The 23,812-nt window shown below is 39.1% G+C and overlaps 1 protein-coding gene across 4 annotated transcripts; it reads right to left on the bottom strand.

The window, feature by feature from the left end:
* Positions 1-44: 44 nt before the first annotated feature.
* On the bottom strand, positions 45-22,667 carry CARNMT1 (carnosine N-methyltransferase 1). Of its 4 annotated transcripts, none has more exons than XM_055699025.1 (8): positions 22,260-22,665; positions 19,359-19,554; positions 18,182-18,345; positions 10,585-10,725; positions 5,831-6,009; positions 4,161-4,274; positions 3,179-3,282; positions 45-2,884 (listed from the first exon to the last, which is right to left on the bottom strand). In XM_055699025.1, the coding sequence occupies exons 1-8, from the start codon at positions 22,589-22,591 to the stop codon at positions 2,777-2,779; spliced, it is 1,338 nt and encodes a 445-aa protein (XP_055555000.1). In that variant the 5' UTR covers positions 22,592-22,665; the 3' UTR covers positions 45-2,776. The 4 variants fall into 4 exon arrangements, 3 of the variants coding, with proteins under 3 accessions (XP_055555000.1, XP_014139222.1, XP_027667770.1); XM_014283747.3 differs by lacking the exon at positions 22,260-22,665 and adding an exon at positions 21,953-22,238; XM_027811969.2 differs by lacking the exon at positions 22,260-22,665 and adding an exon at positions 21,053-21,946.
* Positions 22,668-23,812: the final 1,145 nt, after the last annotated feature.

Here is a 23,812-nt window from a genome sequence, read left to right as displayed (position 1 = left end):
GCGGCAGGGGCGCAGGGCAAAGACCACACGTGAGAGAGAGTGGCTCGTACTGCAAACTTTAATGACTGCCCAGAAAAGTGAAGCCCATTAGGCACACTGACAGCGACATTAAAATTCTTATTCTTACCTTCTTAACTGGTTTTAGTGTACTACATATAAATAAAAATACAGGACACTTTACATTTGTCAGACTTACTCCGTATAAATAAGCATCACACAGAAGGTCATGGAGCATTTCATGTTACACCTGATAACCACGCACAGTTGAATCATGACCTAAATAAACTCTTGCCTTCAGCTGATTAAGCTATGCAAGCATTGTTTTTCCCCCCCTCACGTATACAACTGAACAGAAGAAAGCGACTGGTGATGAATTTTAACTCAAATAGGACCGCAGGTAAAACACTACTAACTCAAACAGCCTACTCACAAGATTATTCTGCTTCCAAATCTTAATGCAGCTGTTATAATTTACGGAGAGAACACTGGGGGGAAAACAGGCATTTTCTACACTTGCAATAGAAGCGTATCGCTATATACCTGGCACAGGTAAGTGAAAACATTTTCCAAAAGCAATGCAAAAAATGGCACTTCTGATGACATGGGGCAGCAGAGAACAAAACCACCAGAAGAAAGGATACTGGCATTCCACCCAGAAGCAAGAGTTCCATTGCCTGCTTGTGAAAGCCACCACCACCATATTTCAAGTGTAAATACAGACTGGGTAGGAGGCAGAAACAGAGAGCTGACTTAATGGCATTAACTGACACTCATCTAACCTTGTCTTATTTCAATCGAGGAAGCTTGGAAACCAAGCAAAACACTAATCATATTTGATCTAAGGAAAAAAAACAAAAACCAGAATGAAGGCTAAGAATCAGTCCCTCAAAAAAAAAAAAAAAAAAAAAGAGTACAGTAAGGTAATTCAGACAACTAGGTTTTTTTTGTTATATCTAGGTGCGCAAGGGCTTTTATTTTTAGTCTACTTGTTGCAATGGCAGTGTTTCAGCTTTAAACATGTTTCTCTTGGAGCAGGGTAGAACTGCCAAAGTTTACCTCATTTTACAGAGTTAAATCTTAATGGTGCACACTTTTAGGAAGAAGAAGGAGTTCAAGTAAGACCAGTTTAAGCAAAGCTCTAATAGAAAACTTCTGCAGAGCAGAAGCCTTTTTTCTCAATAAGGATTCTAAGCAGAAAAGGGGAATAGTACTGAAACATGCCCCAGGTGCATACCCTTATGCCGTTTTGAAACTATAAAAAAAATCCCAGTCTCTGTCTTTTCCCTCCTTGTTCCTAAATTGAAAGTCTGCAACAGCACACATTTCTGGCCTTCATGGAATAAATCCAGACACCACCAACAGATGTATTAAAAGAGATGCAATTAGGACACGACCATGAAAAATGGAACTAGAAATAATGGGAAACAAACCAACTTTATTGTCCAGGGCCATTATGGCCAAATATGAAAAAAACCTTAATTTCTTGAAATTATGCTTTTATATTTTAAAGAAATTTTTGAGAAGAGATAAAAATGGTACTAAGGTAACCAATATACTATGACAATAAAATGGCTAATATGATACCTCCTCTCAGCAGTGATTCTTGATGTTTTCTCATGTACACTATCTGTTTATTAAATATTCACCTAAGCCACATCTGGCAGGAAAAAAAACCTAAACACACATTAGGATAAGGAACCAAGAAGTCACTGAATCACAAGGGTAAAGTGCCTGAAGCTACAAGAAAATTGTCTACCAATTGGCCTGCATATGCTGACTCAGGTAGAGATGATTAGGTTACTGCAGATTAAAACATTTAAATGTTTTTTGTATCCCCTTTAGAAACAGATTTTTCTGTATACATTGCATGGATAACTAGCTATGTTAAAAACTTTAAAAAACAGAGAAGACTTCAAGGTATAACAGATTTTCTGTTCATTATACCTAACAAAAAAATACTGCTTTGCTGTTTTGGCTTAAGAAGTAGCTGACTCAAAATCAATGTATTTTAAGATGGCAAACCATCTAATAGATTTCAGTTTCAACACTTAAGAGATTAATCACAATTGGTGTTATTCCTGAACTGAGGTTAAAATACTGCTTCTCTGTCACATGCTGCTTTTTCTTCACTCTGTACTCTGGTTTTACATGGTATTTCAAATCACCTATAGGTTCTGTGTTTTGATTACACTGACTGTACCACTGTTAACAAAGATTAGAATTAGTTTAATAATCTACTTCCCTTCAGTTTCACAGAAAATGCCGTAACAGTTCTGGTGGCTATTTTATCTATCAATAATAATTTTATCACTTTCCAATCATTTCAGCTTCATAAATTTGTTTGTTTAGAAATGCTTCTCTAAATGCGACTCAGCTAGTACAGTAAGCACCTCTATACATTCCCAATATTTGAAAGTAGAAAAAAGAAAGTAATTGAAAAAATCGATGAAAAATGAGGCAGCATATGCAGAGAATTAGCCTAATTATGGCAAACATTAAATTTTAGCCTCAGTAAAACATTTTTTGCTTTTAATGCATTCCAAAGCACAACAGACAGTGTATGTGAACATTTCCTCCATTTTCACAAGTGTATTACAAATATGCACAGCATAGTACACATCTGGATAGCAAGAGATATTAAGAAAATAGACACTATCTAAAACCTATTAGGAATAAGAAGGCACCACTGATTTGAGGTTTTGTCCACACACCACCCAGTCCATTTCATTCTCATTTCTAGGTTTCAAACCAACATTTTTTCTGAATCCTATTCACATCACTTCTGTTCTGGTTTTCTCACCACAAACAACACACATTCATAGTAGTATTTCATCATGGAGAGTTCATTCACAGTGTAAGTTGACAGTACAGATTCTTTCTCCACCTGAAAAAGAAGCAGCAGTTTTCAAAAGACTTTCTCTAAAGAACTATACAAGTTTCTCTTATAAGAGATTGCTATATACTTACTAGATTTCAAGGCCCACCTATATACTTTCCAAAAAAAGAAAAAGAAAGCAAATAATTTGCAACACACTTACAATTAATTCTGCTAGAAGTTACTGCATATATAATATGCATATGCTATTACATTGGACTAAATTTAAGGTAAAGGTTTACTCAAAGCAGTCTGTCTGGTTTATACCAATATTACTTATTGCAAACTACTGCATCTTCTTACCTCTATATGGAATCCATATTGCAGTATAACATTTTTTATATCCTCATAGCTTAGTTCTATAGAAAGTTCATTTCCCAAGTTTTCAAAGTGGTAAAGGAGAGGACCTAGAGAATAAAGATAAACCAGAAATTAATATCAAAAAGACAAAAATGTTTTCTAAAAATCACTGAAAGTGCAAAGAATGCTTATATCCTGACTCACATACTGAAATACAGACTAAAGAACATATTTCTATCACTCGAATATGATTATAACAAATTTCAGAATCAATGCAAAATGAAAACAAATTAGTTCAGCTGCTTATTCAACAATGAAGTCTCATTTCCTACCAGGTTATGTTTTCTGTATCTTAAAATTTCTTCAGTCTATCATCACTGCTGTTTCTACAGAACAGAAGGCTGGAGTCTACTCAGGAACTTTGCTCGGACTCTATCACTGGCCGGGACTGGTGTAGTGACCAACTGATCGGTGACTGAACAGTTTGTACTATACAGAATGTGTAACTCCTGAGTTTTGGCTGTCATTCCTTCACCACGGAAGACTTAAGACTCTCTTCTTCTGAGCCAAGGAATATATAAATCTCATTTCCAAAGCTTCTGCTTAGAAGCACAGTACAAATCAAGACAAGAGATTAAGAAGAAAAAAACCCCAAACAAACAAGTTGTATTTTCTTTGAAAAATAGCAAAAAAAAAAAGGACACTACATTTGTCAAATAAATTTTTGATGCATGAATACAAAACCTGCCACTAGGAGGACTTACTTCTCTATTTAAAAATCCCACGGTGTTAACTGTAACCAGCAAACATCTGGACATAGTCTGAGCACATCTGACATAACTTCCAAGCTCTAAATGTTTCTAGCTCTACAGTGTTTTCAGCACTGACAGATTCATCTTTGACAACTCTTTTTAAGTACAGATGCCTATAATGGGATCAAACTGTATAGTCAGGGCTAGCAGGAAGAGAGGTTGGTCACACTTGCCTACATTTATCCATATTCCTCCAGGCTTCAGTATTTTCCATATAGTATCAATGTAATCAATAACATTATGTGCTGTATCTATGAAAAAGCAAGTTGCTATGCAGTCCCATGTATCTGCATAAAGAAAGCAAAGTATATAGAAATTAGTTTCAATGTTGCTACTCAAGTAAATTCAGCATTTAACTCCAGTATTTGTTTATATGCTCAGCATTACCTTCCATTAACAACACTTGAAGGCCCTTAACTTCATTGACAAATAAGTAAAATATTTTGGTTTACGTTAACAATAGTTAAGTTTGGGTTCATCCGACTTACATATATATGTATGTATGTATACACACATCTACACTCTGAAAAATGACACATATCCATTATTTATGCATTTTATAAAATTCTTCAGACTTAATATAAAATGACATGTTTATATTATACATTGTCAAGAGTAACACATTTTATATAAACGAAGGCCCAGGTGTGCTATTTGCCCTATGAACTTCACCATCACAGCTGTTAAAGGCAACTGCAATACCCAGTGATTTTGGGCCTCTAGTTAACACCTAGAATAAAAGCCTATACACTAAACTATACTTTCAGAAATCACATAGCTTTAAAAAATTTTATTCAGTATCTGAATATTTCTCCAGATGTTTTTTTCTAGTTAGTTTAACAAGCAGGATCTTTCAAAGTCTACCTTTTAAAGCACAAAACTCCCTGTTTTCTCTAAACATGTATCATTGAAATTGCAAAAGTTTTAAGTTTTGTAAATAAATAAAAAACCCCAGACGCTTCAATTTACTGCCAGTATCAGATATTATAATTAAGACAGAAAGCTTCAGAAAATTAAGCAACTATAAGGAAGGCTCCTGCAAGAAAGTATCTGGAAGTCTAGCTGCACAACAAAGTGCAGATCAATAGCTGTATAATCTTGGTGAAAAAAGACAGTGACTTGTAAATAGGCATATAATAGAATATTAGAATATATGTAGTCTGATATTAGAATATTAAGACTACATACAAAAGAATCAACTAAGTGGTACCCTTTCTCAAATCCTAAACATTTTATTGGTAGAGTAGCACTGAACAGGATAGTCTTGTGCAGTTAGTTCAACATTAGGTTAGTCATAGCTGCAATGAGGACAGCACAACTAGCCTGGCATCACAAGAAAAAATAAGGTTATTTGTACTGACAGAAATCTCCATCTTTGACAGTTATCATCCCCATAATGTACCTCTGAAATTTTTACTTCTCATAGTCAAAAAGTATTTTCATTTATCAATTACTACTACTGAAAGTCAGCTTTGCTTTTACAACAGTAAATGAGTTTAAAAAATAATCTTTTTTTTTTTTTTTTTTTTACACTAAAGAGAAGTGGCTAGTTACATTGTTCCCATTGTAACATCACTTTTCTAAATCAAGCAAGACCTTCCATAATGCTGTCTTACTCTGAAGAGAGACCACTGCAACAAAGATCTGTCAGGCAAGGAGTTGTTCGTATTTTTTTATAACTAAGAAAAGAAAAGCTGATTTGAAAGAAAATCTTGCTACAGTTAGTACTTTTGCTTAATGCTTGTAGACATAGTTTCCTTCTATTTTTAATAGTTAACTGTCCTATAACAAATATTCTGAAGATACAGTGACATGGATACCCTAGAAGTTTGCATTTACTCACTGCTCTCAGAATATATTTCTTGAAAATCCCCTGCTGTCATAGAGAAGTTTGAACCAGAAGGAAGACTGTGAGGATCAACATCAGGGAAATAAATTGGACGTATCTGATCAGCAGATCTTCTGTTATTGCTAAACTGATGAATCCAGGGATAAAGTTTACATGAATTAATTTCAGAGCATCTGCAAAATACAGAAATCAGCACAACTTAGTTTCAAATAATTGCTTATCTATTATGTAGAAATGTAGGAGTCAAAGACTTTCATCAACATACCTACTGCGTTGGTAACATTCCTGCAAAAGCTACATATTTTCTAAAGGACTTACCTAGTTCATAACACTTCAGACTGCCCATCAATTGATGATCTGATTAAAAAACCAACTTTGACACACACATTATGAAGACAAAATAATTACCTTTAAATTAAAAATCTTGTTTTCCACTGAATAAAATGCACAAGACACCTTTTGTAAGATTACTAGAATTTATGATTTAGTATATTCAGTAAAGCTAAGCCTTTCTGGATCCTATTTTTTTTCTGTAAAAAAATAAAATTAGTAATACTAGTTCCACTGATTTTATGGGAAACATCTATTCTCATTCTAGATTTTTCTGGTTTTTTCTGAACCATAACTGTAGGGAGCAAACACAACGTAGCAGAACAAACACATTTTTTAGTTGCTAACCAAAAGGATGCTTTTAGATTTCATAGAATAAATAAACCGTTTTGCACTAATGTCACTTTAAGTTCGTAAAATCTGAGTTGTAATTATGCTAAGTAAACATGCCTTCGTAAAATAAAATTTGTGGGTTGACCTGAACAAGTAAGTCAACCCTTATTTTATGAAGTAATAAAATATCACATTGAAGTACAAAAAGCGGCTTTTTCCATAGTCCTGTAAAATCAGTTTGCAATTAAAAAACGAAGCAATTTTCTTTCAATGAAAACAGAGGACACATCTGTGCAACAAAACATGTTATCATGAAACACTTCACAAAATGCAAGCAATCTACCAGGTTACAGAAAGTGCATTCTTTTGGCTGGTGGATAGAAAACATCTGTGGTAATGTCTTTGAAATACTATTTTTTTAATCTTCTTCATGTCATGTTTATATTACATTTTATCAGTAAAAAAGTTAACACAAACAACTTGTATTTGAGCAGCAGTATACTGCAGTCATCAAGTGTCTCCATACAATTTGAATAAATATCAATCAGATATATGCAGTCAAAGCAAAAAGAGGAAAATGATAATCAGGGCTTAAGACAGACATTTCTGGTTTTGTTAAAAAACAAAAAAACCCAACCCAAAACAAAAAAACCCAAATCCAACCACAAGAAAAATAACCCCACCAAAAAACCCCTATGCTGGCCAACGAAAGTTGCGTGGTAACCATTCTAGCATTCCCCTTCTGGTCCCAGTCAATCTGTATTATCCTCAGAACACTTTTCTTTAACAATGAAAACTTCCCATCCCAGTGTATTAGAAAGGAGCTTTCTGGACTGTAAGAGAACACACACCTCCCCATATTATTTTTCCCAGAACAAAGTATATTCATGTAGACTTTTCAACAGTTCCAACAGGAATTCCCAGTATAATACAAAAGACCAATCCCTCTCCATATTCAAGCCTAACAACCTCCCTTTCCAGATTCAGTAATTCAAACTTCAAAACTAAGTACTGCAGTCCTTTACCATTCCATCCTTCCAACAAAATATGTATGTTTTCCATGGAGGCAGGGCAACTGCTGTCAACATTCAGTTGAAAAGTCAGTTCTGGAGGAGAATGGTAGGTCAAATCTTACTTCTGACCCGATTTAAAGATAAAATGCTTAACTGCTTTCATTCAAAAAACCTGTTTTCATTCATTCATGGACGTGCAATGCACAATTAAACATCCTTCTTGAAGTGTCAAGATTTATCTAAAATTACATTATTTTCAGAAAATAAATATTTGTCAGTTTTTAGCATGAATTCTACTGGTATTTATTAAAGCCTTTTTTAAACTAACCCTACCCTGATTTGGGTACAGTGATTTTATATTACCTCAACTAAATTTTCTTAAATATTCGTAGGTGGGACTGCTGCTACTGGAGGGCTGCTGGACTGAGGCCACTGACCCTGTGCTCTGAATATCCAGCTACAGCAAACAGCAAGTCAGCACCCAGCTGCTCCCATTTCCTTCACATAGACACCACCCTCATGTTGTTGCCCCTCCAGTCAGATGTCAAAGGCAAGTAACGTGTCCTGCAGCTCTAGACTGCCTGAAAATTTTGGTATGCTTTCCAGAAGCAGGAAAACAGATCATGCTTTTCACAGATTTTGATCTTCTAAAACATGTAAGAAATGAAGTGTGTCTGTACATGACAAATGATCATCTCTGCCACCTGTCATTATACCCAGAACTCACGTAAACACTAGGAAAATACACCAGCAATAAGAGCCTTACTCATACAAGAAAAAGCAGAATTTCCCATACAGGGACTGCAGCAGCCCTGGAGCCATTGCAGCTTAACTACCTCAGAGTGACTTTGCTTTCAAGTTAGAGCTTCCTCAATGGAACAATGCGCTCTAATAGGAAATAGTGACCACAGTTATGCCTTGACACACTCTGTACATAACATGCTACGCAACTTTATCCACAGTAACAAAAGTTCACAGTTTAAGAGTACTAAGTATTTTTACATGTACAAAGATCAGCAGGCACCACTCTGTATGCCCAAGACTTAAGTCACTGTACCACATCTACTGTACCCAGTGTAGTAGCTTGTCTGACACTCTAGACAGTACTTACTAAAAATAAAACACAGTCAGGGGAAGAATATATCCAAACAGCAAGTACATGTTAGCAAAATTCTCATGCTTTTATCAACAGGAAACAAAAATTTAATTAAGACTGTAGTTCAAAACCATTTTTGCAAAATCCTTCTTTCTTGTCACTTCTTAACTGGTCTCTTCAGCTTATATTGACCATTGCTGTTTCTTCTAGCTCCAGGAAGGCAGACTGTCGGTTTCAGAAAGCTAACTGGGAACAGCCACTTAAGACTAAAACAAAAGACCCCAGAAGTCCCTAAAACCTTCTTAACAGACATTCCAAGCCCACAACTAGGTCCAGCAGAAAAGAATGGTCAGACTTCAACTGAATTGATCGAAATTCAGAGTCAGGTTACCAGTATCCTCTTCCATGCTAACCAGCAAACTTGTAGCTAGTAACTTGCCCAGCAAAGATAATTATAGCAGCTGAGCAACCTCAATTTTGCTGTCTAGAATCTAATACTGCTAGCAAGTCTAATGTATATACACCTCTTTGCTAATTATCTTACATAAACAGCAAACACCACATAAGCATTGGATGCTAAAAATTATTACTGTAAGCTAAGCATGAATCATCAGGGTAATTCCACGTATAGGCCAAAGCTTCATTATTAAAGGAAGACAAAAACAATGTCAGCAGCAGCAGTTAGGGGCGACATTAACTTTCAGATTTGAACCACTATGAAGCTGATCAGTGCTGCCAAAGTTAGGAAATGAATACTTTTATTTTATGCTGCTTCAATTAATTTCAGAAGTTCCAAAGAGGTAAAAGCCAGCAGCAATGTATAGCTAAGTATGAGAAGAATGTGACCTCCTTTCAATAGCTGCAGGGCATTAGATCAGCTCAACTGTAATATGCAATTTCACCACCAAATGAGAGTAATTTAAGAACAATGTAACAAAAAAAATAAACCTCTAGTAAATACCTACTTTCATCAGACTGACCACTACTGATTTAAGCAGACATGCAGCAGCCATAACAAACAGTGTTTTCCCCTTGTTTTTGAACAGTAAACTGTAACAGATTTAAAATCATCACAGTCTGCTGTGGACAATCAGTCTACAAATCAGGCTTCAAGACATCACAATATAGAATACAAGCCAACAGTTTAGCTGTTTTCAGCAAAGGTGTATCATTTTAGACTGAAGAAGAAACTGGCAAATTCTGTCTCTATGAGCTCAATACCAATTTGCCCAAAACCCAAAACACTCCCCCCCAGATCTCTTTCATACTTGCCCACTCTCCTCCTTAAAAGGACAGCTGCATTTGCTGCCTTCTTTCCTTTCTAACAAATTCAGTATGAAACCAGCAACTTCCAGGGCAAGTGACAGAATAACCAAACATAGAAACACTAAGTTAAACCTATGAAGTTAAGTTTACTACATTCAAATTTAGTACCTCAGCATAACTGTAGAACTATGAACTATATTACTTTAGCCGCTTGCTTAAGAAGTGGCGCAGCGTGCTTTGGTGGTTGCTTTTCATGTTAAAACACTGCCTAAAATTTTAGTACGGAATGGACCTTTCATTAACAGGTTTCCTCTGTCACTAAGCGCCACGTATCATGCACATGTTAACTACTCTGTATTTGACACCAGTGAGATAGGTGTGTGTTTTACAGAAACAGATGTGAAATAAATCGTAAAACCTATTCAAGATTATATAGAGAATCTGTGGTACCACCTAAAGATTGTAAGTCTCCTAACTTGAAAATCTTGCTTCTTGCTATACTTTTAAAATGACTCAGATACAACACTTTCCTCCCCCATTTATCCCACCGATTACTTTTTTTCATTAAAACATTCTAAGAAGTGGTTATGTGTGTCCTGTGTTAGGACCTACAAATCCATGCTTGGATTTGTTTCATTTATTCACGTTTTTCTCATTAATAATTTTGCATTCCTAGGTTTCAATCACGAAGTAAAATATAAGCTATATACCTGTTGAGTACAAAGTTAGAAGAAAAGAGCATAAAGAGGCTCCATTCATTTCCTTGGCAAGCATAACCGAGCATAGCTATTTCCCACGCCAATCTACCTAGCCCAGCACCGGGCACCAGGATATTAACTTTGGAGAAATCCCTGCAACAGAACAAAAATAACAGTTAAGTCTTTATCTGCCTACTTACAGAGGTCCAGTCAAACATTCCACCCTGCCCCCCACCCCATACTTAGATAATATAATGTATTTTCTGTATGACTTTACTTTTCAAATGCAAATTGAGCCAGTTCTGATCATATTGGTTAACTGTAGAGTCAAAATAACTCACAGAAATTACTCAAAAGAACACATACAACCCTCATACAGAATACAATTACAAAGTAATTTTTTTCCTGTGAGTCATCAAGCTAAAAATCTCTTTAAGTGAATTGAAGAAAGAACATTATGTTAGTTGTGTATTTTTCTATAAAGCACGCTGATAAATATTCTAGAAATCGCCTTCATCGTATCACATGAAAAATAAACAAGTATTTTGACATCAGAAACAAAACAAGCAAAACTTCCATAAGCTGATGAGCAATTCAGACTGTAAAAACCTTGAAGTAGTTACCTTCTCAGTAACTGTGGGTGTTGTATATATGCTCTTCACGTATTTCACTGAAGCACATAAGTGACATGATTTCCTAAGTCAAAATACATTGCAACTCTCTACCCCTTCGTTTCCCTAACTAGGCATCAAGGTGAAGACAACCAGAAGTCGTCCAGCAGTGTGTGTTCACCAAGATACCTGGAAAAACCTCTATGACCTTCCAAGTTCAACAACTAATAAACAGAAGAACTAAGAATCTCAGAATTTTCTCCTTTCAGGCAAAAAAGGCAACATATACATTTTTTAACCATTAGACTTCTATCACAAGGCAATCAAACTTTCCCTCATAAAACAAAAAACCACTCCCATGCCTAACTGAAAAGATGTTTAATCCAAAAAGTAATTTTTCAGTTTCCAGTCACGAATAAGACTCTTCATATACCAAAAAAAACCAACCGTGAACACTCAGACCACCCTCCCCTCTGCATGTCACCCTCAAAGACAAAACATACGTGTATCAATTTATATGCAACTAAGTGAAGGAAGCCGCAATCAGCACTTCCAAACACATGATGAAAGCAAGCAAAATACAAAGCCTTTGACTGCATAAAAATTGACGATGCCAAAAAGGGTTCAAAGGAGTTGGCATGCTGCATACATATGGAGTGAAGGTGTTAGGTAAATTCTGAAAAGTAGTAAATTTCTGAAGACTATTACTCATAAAGCATTATTCTTTTCTAAATGCTGCACAAACCAACAAAGCACTGCCTCTTGGTTTGTGGCTTACTCATCTAATCTGTCAAGCCTCCCCAATGGAAAAATCAAAGTTCTTCTCATTCCTGACTTTCATTTGCATTTCTTCATACTTTCAGATTCTTCTTTGTACTTTCAGATTCTTTGTTTTCTGATTAAGAAGCAAGAAATCAAGACTTCGCTATTACTTCAGGGCACTCCTGTGAAGCAACAGCTCTCCTTGCCTCTCTTCTTAAAGGAAAGCCAGAAGAAAGCCAACAGGAAGTCCTACTGAAAAAAGGAAGATTAAATCAGGGGAAAACTACTTTTTCAAGGTGAAACTTCTAAAAGCAGAGGACCCAGGAGGAGGAAGAAGAAAATCCACTGTCTGCAAAAAGCTAGAAAAACCTTAATCTTACAGCTTCTTCTATCTGTAGTGGTACACTGTTGTTCCAAATGTATTTCTAACTTAATCTGTTCCTTCATTTGCTTATGAAATGCTGAGACTAGTTCCACCTAGTTTTTGCACTCTCATGCAGACACTTGTAAATGAGCGGGTTGAAAAGGTTTATGCCACTTCCAAGATTATCATCCATTGACTAGAAAAGACTAGTAACTAAATTATAGTAACAGCCTAATAACTAAACCTAGTAACTAACAGCTATGTAGGTGTAATCACATTTCAAAATCTACACCTTTGCTGATTCTAAAACAAGATAAAGCCTCTAACAGTCAAGTGCGTTGATAAATTGCTTCTAATTGTCCTGTACTTCACAATATAAAGCTTTTGTATCTCTGAAGTAATTCTCCCAATTCTTAGAAAATAGTTGATTTTAACTGCACTTCCCTTTGCACCTTTATTAAGGGACTGAAGTCTGTCTGGAAATTAATTAGCTATTTAATTTCAATCTACATTCTTCATATCAGTTGCTAGGCACTGGTGCTGGCCTAGTGAAATTAAACTTTATTTCAGCATACAGAGCACAGCTAACAAAACACAATATAATCAAATCTGAGTCCACTAACATTGATACTAGCCTTCCAAAAGGGTTCAAAAGCATTTTTTCATTCTGTAATCACAGAAATCAGGTATGTGGCAAACTTGCCACAAAAATAGTGACTGTTGCATGTCCTGCTATCAAAAAACAAACAAACAAACAAAAAGCACAAACATGTTTTGCTTTTCAAGACTTAAAAAAGGGTCAAAACCAGTGGCAGTTGGATGCACTGTATTTGCTGTATTTGCTGATTTTTGAATCATTAAAACAGCTTAAAATGTTTAATTGCAAAGAAACTGCTTTTTTAATGGCTACAGACAAGGTCATTCACAAGGCTAGCAAGATCTGCTCTCCTTTCCTGGATAGGTAACTGCAGCAGTTAGCAAAGACAATAAAAAGAAAATCCAAAATTGTGGTAACTGAAAATAACCCAAGGTTATCCACGGTGAAACTAAAGCCTTTAACTAGCCAGCAGCAGCAAGATTTCTATGACACAGATGGAGCACTGGTTAGGAACATAAATGGGTATCTAACAAGTACTCATTAAAAACCTGTGGGGTACTAGGGTAGAAACACTGGCCTATTAACCTGACAACTGTTGAGAGAGGAAGCTGGCCGAAGAGCAGGGAAGAGGGCTGCATGGTGCTGTTTGGCTCAGCTATTGAAATTGCAGCACATCTTTTAAAAAGATAGTGGAGAAATACCAGAAACAACTAAAATCTGTCATGTCATTATCGTACAGCATTTTGCATGTAGTATATTTTCAGCTTTTAGACGTTTAAGACCATTAATGAAGATCTGAACTTGGTGTCCTTTTTTTAAGGGAAAAATTATACATGATAAAAAGAGGCTTCTTATTGCAAGCCTATTGGGCTTTAACAAAAAAATGATGGTGCTGAAGGGATAAACTGAAGTTCAGCAAAAAAAAAAAAATCAGTGTGTGTGATCAAACACAAACCTTAATTTTCATAAACACCACAATTCAATGTTATCTAATTATTAGAAGTGATAAGAAATACACATACAGCCCATACACAGATTAGTGGAAACATCAGGATAGAAACACACTGTGGGACTCCTTTCCTGAGGTCTTATCTCTGTAACGTTTGTAAATTCAGATAGTTAACAGATCCCATTCTCAATATAATATTTTTCATTATTTTACTGTAATCATATTTTCAGGGCTTTTTCTTCTTTAAAAAAACCTACTTTTGAATAAAATAATGAAGGTAGCTTAAAAGCAGAATCATTTGAAGAGCAATTCTTCTACAAACTTAGCAGCTGAGGTTTACATATTTCCATGTAAAGACCTGCAAAGCCGTAAGTGGACTGCAGTAACACTGAAGATACAGTCTGCCCTTAAATCTGATGTTTAAAGCAAAGTTTAGGATAATTTTTGACAAGATTAGAAACCCTGCAAGGTCAGATTCATTTAACACAACGTTAAATAAAATTCATGTAAAGCAGAAATTTTACTGTCACTATAAATGACTAAACACTTGCAAGAAATATAGCTAAGCTCAGGCTTAGGACTAATAAGCTGGTTTTCAAATAAAAAGGGAACTAAGCACTAATGATTTCTTTTGGGCCGTCCCGCCAGCATCTTGGAAAACTTTGGAGAAAACACCTAAGTTTACTGTTCTTGGCCATGGAATGAGAAGTAATTAAAGGGGTAACTATTTCTTTGGTTCCTTTTGATGATGATCTTGACATCCTTTTATGTAAGTATGAAGGGTAACAGTAGAAGTGAAAGAAAAACAAGACAAAAAAAAAAAGATTTGGAAAAAAAAAAGAACTGGCATGTTTATTTAGATTTTCAACTTGATGCTTCCCCACAAAAATACTTTAACAATCACATTTCATCAAGAAATAAAAATGTATCTGTTTTACCATTTGCTCATACAGAAAGCAGTGATCCTGATTCATTCAGATCCAAGAAATCTGAACGGCTTCATCAAAAGGTAGACAGTATTATAGGGATCCTGTGAGCTGAAACACAGTAAAATTCCAGCTTTAATGTAGGAAACCTATCAGCTCTTCAGGAAGACCTTAACTCATGGGACTTCACTTAGAACTGCTTTGTTGATCCTACTAAGGTTAAGGTGCTAAGCAGAAAGGAGTTATTTCTGAAGAGGAATGGAAAGCAGAAACAGCTATTGCCATTTTATGTTATTTTTAGATGAGTCTTGTCAGACTGTTCTAATTTAATGCTGCTTTCAACGATTGCTTGGCTGTCTTCTCCTTCCCAGAAAAGCAAGCAGAGAGCACTTATTTTCCTGTTCTTTGCATACCAACCGAATCAATATAGGCCCATCTTGCAAAGAGCAACAAAACATGTGCATGCATGGAGTGAAACGTAATTAAGTATTTTCAAAAATTTAAACTCATTTTTCACAATTGCAGTGCAGAGAAGTAACGTTAACTAGAAAATAAATGTACAATTCCATTGAAGCCATTAAAAAGTAAAAGGTTACTCGTACTGACAGTTTCAAATTTAGAATATTTACTTCTCCATTTTTTTAAATGCAAGATACATCTGGACAAAGATGTTTTCATCACCCACTGCCACCATTATACACATCTCTAGCACTTTCGCTTCATCATCTCAGGATACTTCAGCACCCTGTGCTACAAAAGGGAACTCTAAAAAAATGCAAAGCTGTACTCGGAGGTTCCATCTACAGACTGTCTACCTGCATTAACCCCCACAGCCAGTCTTCTCCAGAAGAAACTGACTTTGTACTCACTATACACAACAGTGAGAACAACTACACTAAGTCAACTCAGGCCCTGCCCAACCCTTCAGACTAAAACAAAGCTCCCCTCCAAAACTGTAAAAAAAGAAACAAACTGACCAACCAGCCCTGCCAGGGAAGTTGCTTCTCACACAAGGGTGAGGTGGCTGCCAGTTAAGCCTGACAGCACTCAAACAGAACAGGCCCTCCTGAACAGCTGTGCTTCTTGCCTCAAAGAGGTTAAGTACACCTAAGCAGGAGAGCGAGCATCTGGTGACTAGGAAAAAGAGCAAGCCGAGGACAGTACATAACAAAATGTGAACGGAGAACCTAAGTGCTGGACAACTCCATAATGATCATGAATATTAAAAATTTAAATAGGTATAATACACATTTTATAAATAAAAAAATGTTTCCGTTGACAAACTCAGACTTGCAGTAGAGATTTTAGAGATTTTTGATCTATCCAGCGATGTTCTGAGACTTCAGTAGAGACAAAATAGCCTAACTGGTACTTCAGAGCCATCACAACAGGGACAGAAGCGCTGTCACACGAGTTCTGTTTGACAACAAAAAGAATTACCAGTAAAGAAGCAGAAAGCCATCAACTTCAGATTCACCCAATCTGTTATCCTGTGTTGCTTCCTAATACCAACTGGAGGTTTTGAAATTGGTGTGAAATTGATGATGTCATGGTTTAACTCTAGCCAGGAAGGAAGTACCACAGAGCTGTCTGCTCACTCCGCCCCCGCCCCCCCCCAACCAGGAATGGGGTAGAGAATCAGAAAAAGGTAAAACCTGAGCTTTGAGACAGGAACAATTTAATAATTGAACTAAAATAACATCTACTGTAGAGAAAGGGAGAGGAGTAAAAGCCAAAAGGAAGGGGAAAAAAGCAAGTGGTGCACAATACAGTTGTTTACCTCCTGCTGACCAATCCCCAGCAGCGATCAGCAGGCCCGGCCCAACTCCCCCCAGTTTATATACTCAGAACGACATTTTATGGCATGGAATACCCCTTTGGCTAGTTTGGGTCACCTGTGCTGGCTGTGTCCCCTCCCAGTTTCTTGGGGCCCTTCCAGACTTCTTGCTGGCAGGGCCTAAGAACTGAGAAGTGCTTCATATAAACATCACCCAGCAACAACTACAAGCATCATTGTGCTACCAACATTGCTCCCACACCAGTAACAGCACTGCACCAGCTACTAAGAAGAAAATTAACTATCCCAGCTAAAACCAGGGCAGATGATAAATATAAGTCCAGACTTTACAACTTCAGTCACATTATCTCTTAAGATCCAAGATGTTACCTTTCCCATAACGAAAATGCTTTAAAAGCTTAAGAAATGGAGAAAAAGGTGCACTGCTACCTTGAAGACAAGAATTGCTGCTTTCAACACTATTTTTCCTACAGATCTGCGCATCAGAGGTGCATCAGGTAACCTGTAGTATTCAGTTCATTTTTCTCATGTGGGGCACAACTAACACTAAAAACACTGCAGAAAGCTCACCTTCAGATAAAGCATTTTTAGTGGTGCATTTGCCTTGAGACAAGCTAGCTCAAGGCAAAAGAAATCAAACAACCATGTCCATCCCGTATTCTGCCACCACTAACAATCTTTACTAATGAAAATTAAAAGACGGATAGTAGAAGGTATTTTCAAATTGGTACAAGTGCATTGTTAGCAATTACTAAGAAAGAAGAAAACCCACAGTAACACCCAGCTATATAAAATCTTGAGTTCTGACCTGTTACATTTATGAGTACAAAGTTCACTGATTTTCCCACTGAAACAGTGTTAAATTTAAACGGAAATGTACTTTATGATGACCAGGCTGACTATATGCCAAACCATTAAACACAGAATTCTTACAGCAGTATTATCTTCTGAGATTCCACCAGTACACTTCAAGTTACCTAAAAAAACCCTGCACCAATGACTATTGTGGTGGTGTTAACAAGCCAATGCAGTTACAAAGCTACCCTCACACATACAGCAAAGCCTTTTTAAGACTTGCTTTGTAACACCTGTCTGAAAGCAAGGCTAGAATGAACAATTTGCAGGGTAAATCCTTAGTGCAACAGAACTGCGCTACAGGTTAAGTCTTCTTCCCTCCTTCCACCATGAAGGGCAATACTCCCTGCTGTCACAAGGGTTCTTCCATTTATCTGCAGCACACACTCTCTGAGAATCCACTAACCTGCAAACTTTACCTCACTAAGCACAACTGAGCTAACTTCACAACCTCCTGAGGTCTCTTACTTGAAGAGTTAATCAATACCCCATCACATCAAGCTGCAGGAAAAAAAAATAAATTCTGGTTTACCTGGTATTCCTTTTGTGAAGTTTATGATTATGCTCTTTTCCAACATGTTGCATTAGAAACAAAAACTTTCTTGATTAAAAAATAAATTTCCACTGCCTTCGCAGTAATTTCTATATTTTTTAAATCCAAGCTTTTCATTACTCCATAAAAAAAATCTGTTAAGATTGTGCAACAGGGTATGCCCACATAAAAATAAGTCTTAAAACACTATTACCATCTCTCTTTTGGAAAGTTCTTTACAATTTCGCTAATGATTGGCTGGTAGCAGGAATCTCTCTCAGGCTTTCCCTCTTCACTCCAGTCTCTCACAAATTGTTTCAAAGTGGATTTTAATTTATCCATGTCAAATGTTGAGGCTGGTGTAATCTTCCATCTTCCCTGATTAAAGTGGAGGGGGAGGGGGGGAAAAAAAGTTAGTGTAAAATGTACCAAGTACCTTTAGACTTTTTTGGGGAAAAAAAGTAAATTATAACAAGACAAAAACCATGCTGTATGAGCTGCTGGGAGTTATAGGTGACAAAGTACTTGCCTTTCATTCCTGGGACCAGGGCTCAAATCCAACCTAGAATCCTAAACAAGTTGAGTTTGCTGGTCTCAGTTTGACACCCAAGAGACCAGGTTTCACAACAAAAAAACAATACACAGTATGCCATAGCAGAGCACAATTTGTAGTCCCTGTTCAGGAAAGGACCAGGGCTTAACTAGTGCAGAGGCCGCACTGCTTATCCTGAGAAGAGGATCCCTTTAGGAACTGATGAGGCAACATGAGAAAGCTCACATTAGAGCTGCCTATTACTGTACCTTATCTGCAGATACCAAAAATCTACTTCAGTTTCATCTCTGCCAGTCTTTAACGTCTGGGTGCAATTTTATTTTTGACAGAGATGCCACACTGAAAAAGCTGGTAAGCAGTGAAAAAGGCTTTACAGATGAGAACATTAAAAATATTTGGCCCATCTAAAATTGTAACTTATTTGGAATGCCGTAACAAATAATAACCTGCAGTATAACAGACAATACCATTGATGCTCTACATAGTGAAATGAAAGAAATAACTTCAAAATGTAACCAGGGTAGAGCTGTAACTCTTGCAGTGAGAAAACTGTGGTTGTGTGGTTCGGGTTTTTTTTACAGTAAGTGATTATTGTTATTTGCCAGATTCACAATTGTTTCATAACTACCTACAAGGACTAACAACCACTTTTATTAAACATCAGCTAGACAAGATGTGAAAGACAAGAATGAGAAAATGTAAGCAAACAGGAAAAAAGGAGAAAAAGAAGGTAAAAGGAAAGAAAGCTGGAAGCCTAAAGATGTGAAAAACGAATATAGAAAATTCCAAAGTGTACAGAATATAATTTCGGAGTATGAAAAAGTCCATTTTAACATACGTGTTCTCCATATTCTTTATTTTCAAACATATTAACGCAGTCATTCACAATGGTCTGCAGTATCTCTTGATTATGATCAATGCACTTTCGAATCTTGGCAAGGTGAGGAAGGAATTGAGGAAGAAGACTCTGTTGGTTAGCTGGGAGAGATTTAAATTGCCTCTCTGTTCTGTTCACTCGTTCATGCATATTCGTTCTAAAAAGCAAAAAGTTTAAGGTCTTTAGACATTCAGAAACAATACACATATTAAGTAATTCACTCTAAGCTGTTTTAATTATAATTACTAATTTCTTTAGGCACAGAATATAATCAGACTCTAATACCTTACTAGAGAACATGTTTACAAGAAATTTTTAGGCAAAAATGTTTGGTTTTAGCTCTAGTTCTACATTACCAGTCTTTTTAACAAGTTGCAGTTTAAGAGGATCATTGTTTTCTTCTGGCAGTTTCATCATCAGCCACTTATTTCCAGCACAGGTGATCAGTACCTTAATACACTGAGCTACAAAATTTAAGGAATAACCAGCCCCCAAATCTATCAAAACCATCCAGATTGCTTTACAAATCCAATTTAAATTGAATAAATAGCTGAACGCTGTGGTAACTTTTAGCTACAGAAATAACGAGATGTGGAGTGGGAACAGTGATCCTTAAAATCAATTGCTTCTGAAAGAACTATAAAAGTCACAGGTGGACCATACCAGCATTCTGGCAGCCACAATTAAGATACTAAGCTACCTTCTTTTAACAGCATATCCCCTCAAGTACAAGTAATGTGAATTTGACCATGGAACTCATCCAAGCTAAAAATAACTCCTCCACTTCCCCAAAATAAGTGGGCCATAAAAAAGGTGAATCTACTGCCAAGAAAAAGTACTGGTTTTTTTTTTTTTCTTTCCTCTTCCTTCTCCTCAACCAGAACAATTCTACCCTCCACTGTGTTCTAGGACTACCCAGGCCTACCACAAAGCTCGTTTAACTTGCTAACCCTGAAGAGACCTGTATAGATTTTTTGATAGATTTGATTTCTCTCAGTAAACTGAGCCAAGCTGGCTGTGTACACTCATAAGGACTCTAGACACAGGCATGTCATAAAGCCAGGACAATGGATTCTGCCCCTTCTGGTAGCCACAAATCATTTTATCAAATCAAGTCATACTGAAGTTTCTCAAACTCTTGTGTCAGCGTACAGCAGCACAGAGTTGAAAAGCAGTCATCAGAAAAAGTAAGGAGCACTTTCTGCAATTCTAGTTGCAACTTCAGTCTGCAGATTTGACCAGTTAATACCTCCAAGGTTACCTGTCTGCTAATGAGAAAGGTATATTCATTGCAATAGCTACACTGGTTTAAAATGGCATTTAAGAATAAAGGATAGATAAAGAATGGTAAGAAAAATAAACTGATCATCTACGTAAAGCCCATCAGCTTAGCTTATTATCATCTTAAATGTTGTCAGAAAAATGTCTTTGAACTATATAATCCTAAACCCCTTCATGTTGAATTGCAACCTTCAAGTACAATGAATAATTCACTAAAATCGGAACAACTACACACAAAGAACGAAATAATGTCGCCTGAATAGAACTTTAAGCTGGATTCATCTGAAAAGTGTGTTATTGCCTTAATCCTACAGATGTCTCCAATTAATTTATTAACTACCAAGATACATAATTTCACTTAAATCCAGAATTACTTCTTTGAGGCTGAGGTAATTTGGTTCAATTTCTGCACTGGAAATTTGAGTCATATCCTTTTCTTACGTGTTTACCGAAACTGAAATATTCAAAAGCAATGCAGAGTCACAGCTGAGCATGAGGTTGAGAAGGATGTTCCCAGCTTCCAAGTCCCTGAGGGTACAACTGCCTCACTGACAGAAGTAAATCACAGTTGGCTGTTGCAGTAATAGTAATAACTAGCATAAAACCTTTGGTATGGCCAAACCGAATTAGAGAATCAGTTTGGAGATGTCGTTTTAGACCAACCTCCCATCCAAATACTAGTCCTGGGAAACAAAAAATACCCAAGATGTAAAAGCAGTGAAGTGATACCATCCACTCCTTTCAAGAACCTCGCTGTCATGTAAAAACTATGCTTGTATTACATTGACAAAAAGGGTCCAGCACGTAATAATGATGAACATGATAAACAAGCTGTGTAGCTACATCCCAAACTTACTTCCAAAATCAAAAGCAACAGAAGAGCTTAGCAAAACACCACGGAGGACGGCTTTTTCAGTTAGGCCGCCTACCGCAATTTGAATTAACTTCTGCTTCCTTTTCCATTCAACAGGTTCAGATATAAATTCGGGTGCCCCCCACCCATTATCTCATTCCTATGGGACCATCAATCCCTTATGTGATTGAACAAATGTCTAGAAATCATTAAGTTCTAAAACACATGGCATCCATCAAGCCCTGCCAACAGGTCTTATGTCCTGTACAAACCAGCACGTCTTTCAAAAGTTTCCCCAGTAATCGAAGCACCGTTTGTATCTGCCAGCAGTAGCTACCGCCGTTCTGAGCACTCTACATCGTCTTGAAGCATTGTATCTCATAAAAAGAGGCCTTTCACACCCTTTTCAGGCGCAACATACTTTGAGATGATTCGGGTTTTTTTGTCTTTCACGCCTCCTAGCTGACACAGACGCCGAGGCGACTGTGCTGTGCCGGCCAAGGGGCGCGGAGGCCCCTTTCCGACTCAGGCCGCCGCACGCCGCCGCGGGCACAGGGCTCCCCGCGGCCCGCAGACCGGGGGAGGCGGCCACGTGACCCGCGCGGCACAGCGGGGAGGCGGGCGGAGCCCGGGGCCGCCCGGCAGAGACAGCCCGGCGAGGGGAGGACGCGCCGGGAGGGCGGGGCCCCCGCAGCGCCCCGCACACAGGGCACCAGCGTCCCGGTTACCCGTAGTATCGGAAGGCGTTGATGATCCTCCGGAAATGCTCCCGCTCCATCCGCTCCTCCTCCTCCGCCCCGGCAGCGGACGCCGACGCCGCTAGCGCCCTGGGCTCGTGCGGCTGGCGCCTGTGGCACTCGTCGCCTAGCGAGGCCGCCCGCTCCGCCCCGGGCCGGCCGCCCCCGCCGCCCGCGGCCTCTGCCTGCTCCTGCTCCGGCTCCAGCTCCCCCTCGTGGCCCTGCCGCAGCCCCCTGCGCATCGCCTTGGCTGGCGGGTCCCTCTCGCTCGGCGGTCGCAGCGGCGGCTGCGCTTTGCGGGACACGGCGCACGTGGCCGACATCGCCGCAACGACCGCCGCCAACGGTCCCGCTCGGCGCGCACGCGCCCTCACCCACTTCCGGCGGGGGGTGGGGGGCGAAGGGCGGTGTTCCGGAGTGCGCCAGCCTTCGCGGGCAGGCGCGTGCACTATCGCGAGAAGATGGGGGGCAGCAGGCGCAGGCGCGCTCCCGCCGGCCGCTCGCGGGGGCGGGGCCGTGGCGGTTGGGCGCAGCCCCTCCCCCAGGGCGGTGCCTCGGGGCAGCCCTGGCGCCCCGCCCCCTGCGTGCGCTGGCCGTCACCGGGCGGTAAGCAAAGCCCTTCGCAGCCCTCGCGACGTGGCGCGCTGGGGCGGCCGCTGCGTGCCTGGGCGCTGCAGCCCCGGGGGGGCGGGCAGCCCGCGGCTTGCGCTCGGCGGGGCGCACCCAGCGCCGGCGGCCCCAGGCGCACCGCGGGAGCCCCGCCGTACCTCGGCGCCGGGCGAGAGCCTGATGGTGCTTCTGGAAACAACCACGAGGACCAGCTGCGGGGATAGCAAGGGCGGGGTGTCAGGCAACGCGTGAGTGTCTAGGGCCGAGATTCTGTGCGCACGCGCACACACACGCGCGCACGGGTCCCCCAGCACGCTCCCACCCCGTGGACAAAGACATCCTCCCCAACCTGACAAAATGTGTCTGACTAGATGCCGCTGCCCTCCCTGTGACCTGCGGCAAGTCACCCTGCGCCTTTGCAATTTCCTTTGAGAAGCGGCAGCTGGCACCGGAGGGCCTCTGCCACAAGGGCCCACCACCTCGGCTGTGGGGTCCTGGGGAGCGCTGTCCTACATCGCTTGTCCCAAGATGCATAGGAACAAGTCTTTTAGTAAGCCAAGCACACTAACCTCCTCTCTTGGAAATAGGAGCATCGGGTTCCTTACTGAAACATTCTCACTGTAAGCTTTTATCACACCATCTAAAATACCGTACCTCCCAAAGAGCCTCAGAATTCTGAGTTCATTGTCTTTTCCCAGGAAGGCAAGTTGCTGTAGCAACTGGCAACAGGACACACAATTTAGGCACCACGGGTAAGCATGGCCAGTTTCTACAGTCCATATGTGGTATAGCCACTGCCTGCCTCTTTTACTGCTTTGTATGGGCATAGCATCAATGAATCTTCCTAATCATTTTTGAGCTTGAATATACTGTCTGCCTCCCATGGCATTAAATCTCTGAAGCTCAGTCTGCTGTATGAAGTTATCACCCTCATC

The sequence above is a fragment of the Falco cherrug genome, chromosome Z, assembly GCF_023634085.1.
Source record: "Falco cherrug isolate bFalChe1 chromosome Z, bFalChe1.pri, whole genome shotgun sequence".
NCBI lineage: Eukaryota > Metazoa > Chordata > Aves > Falconiformes > Falconidae > Falco > Falco cherrug.
This window is presented reverse-complemented; position numbering and strand designations above follow the sequence as displayed.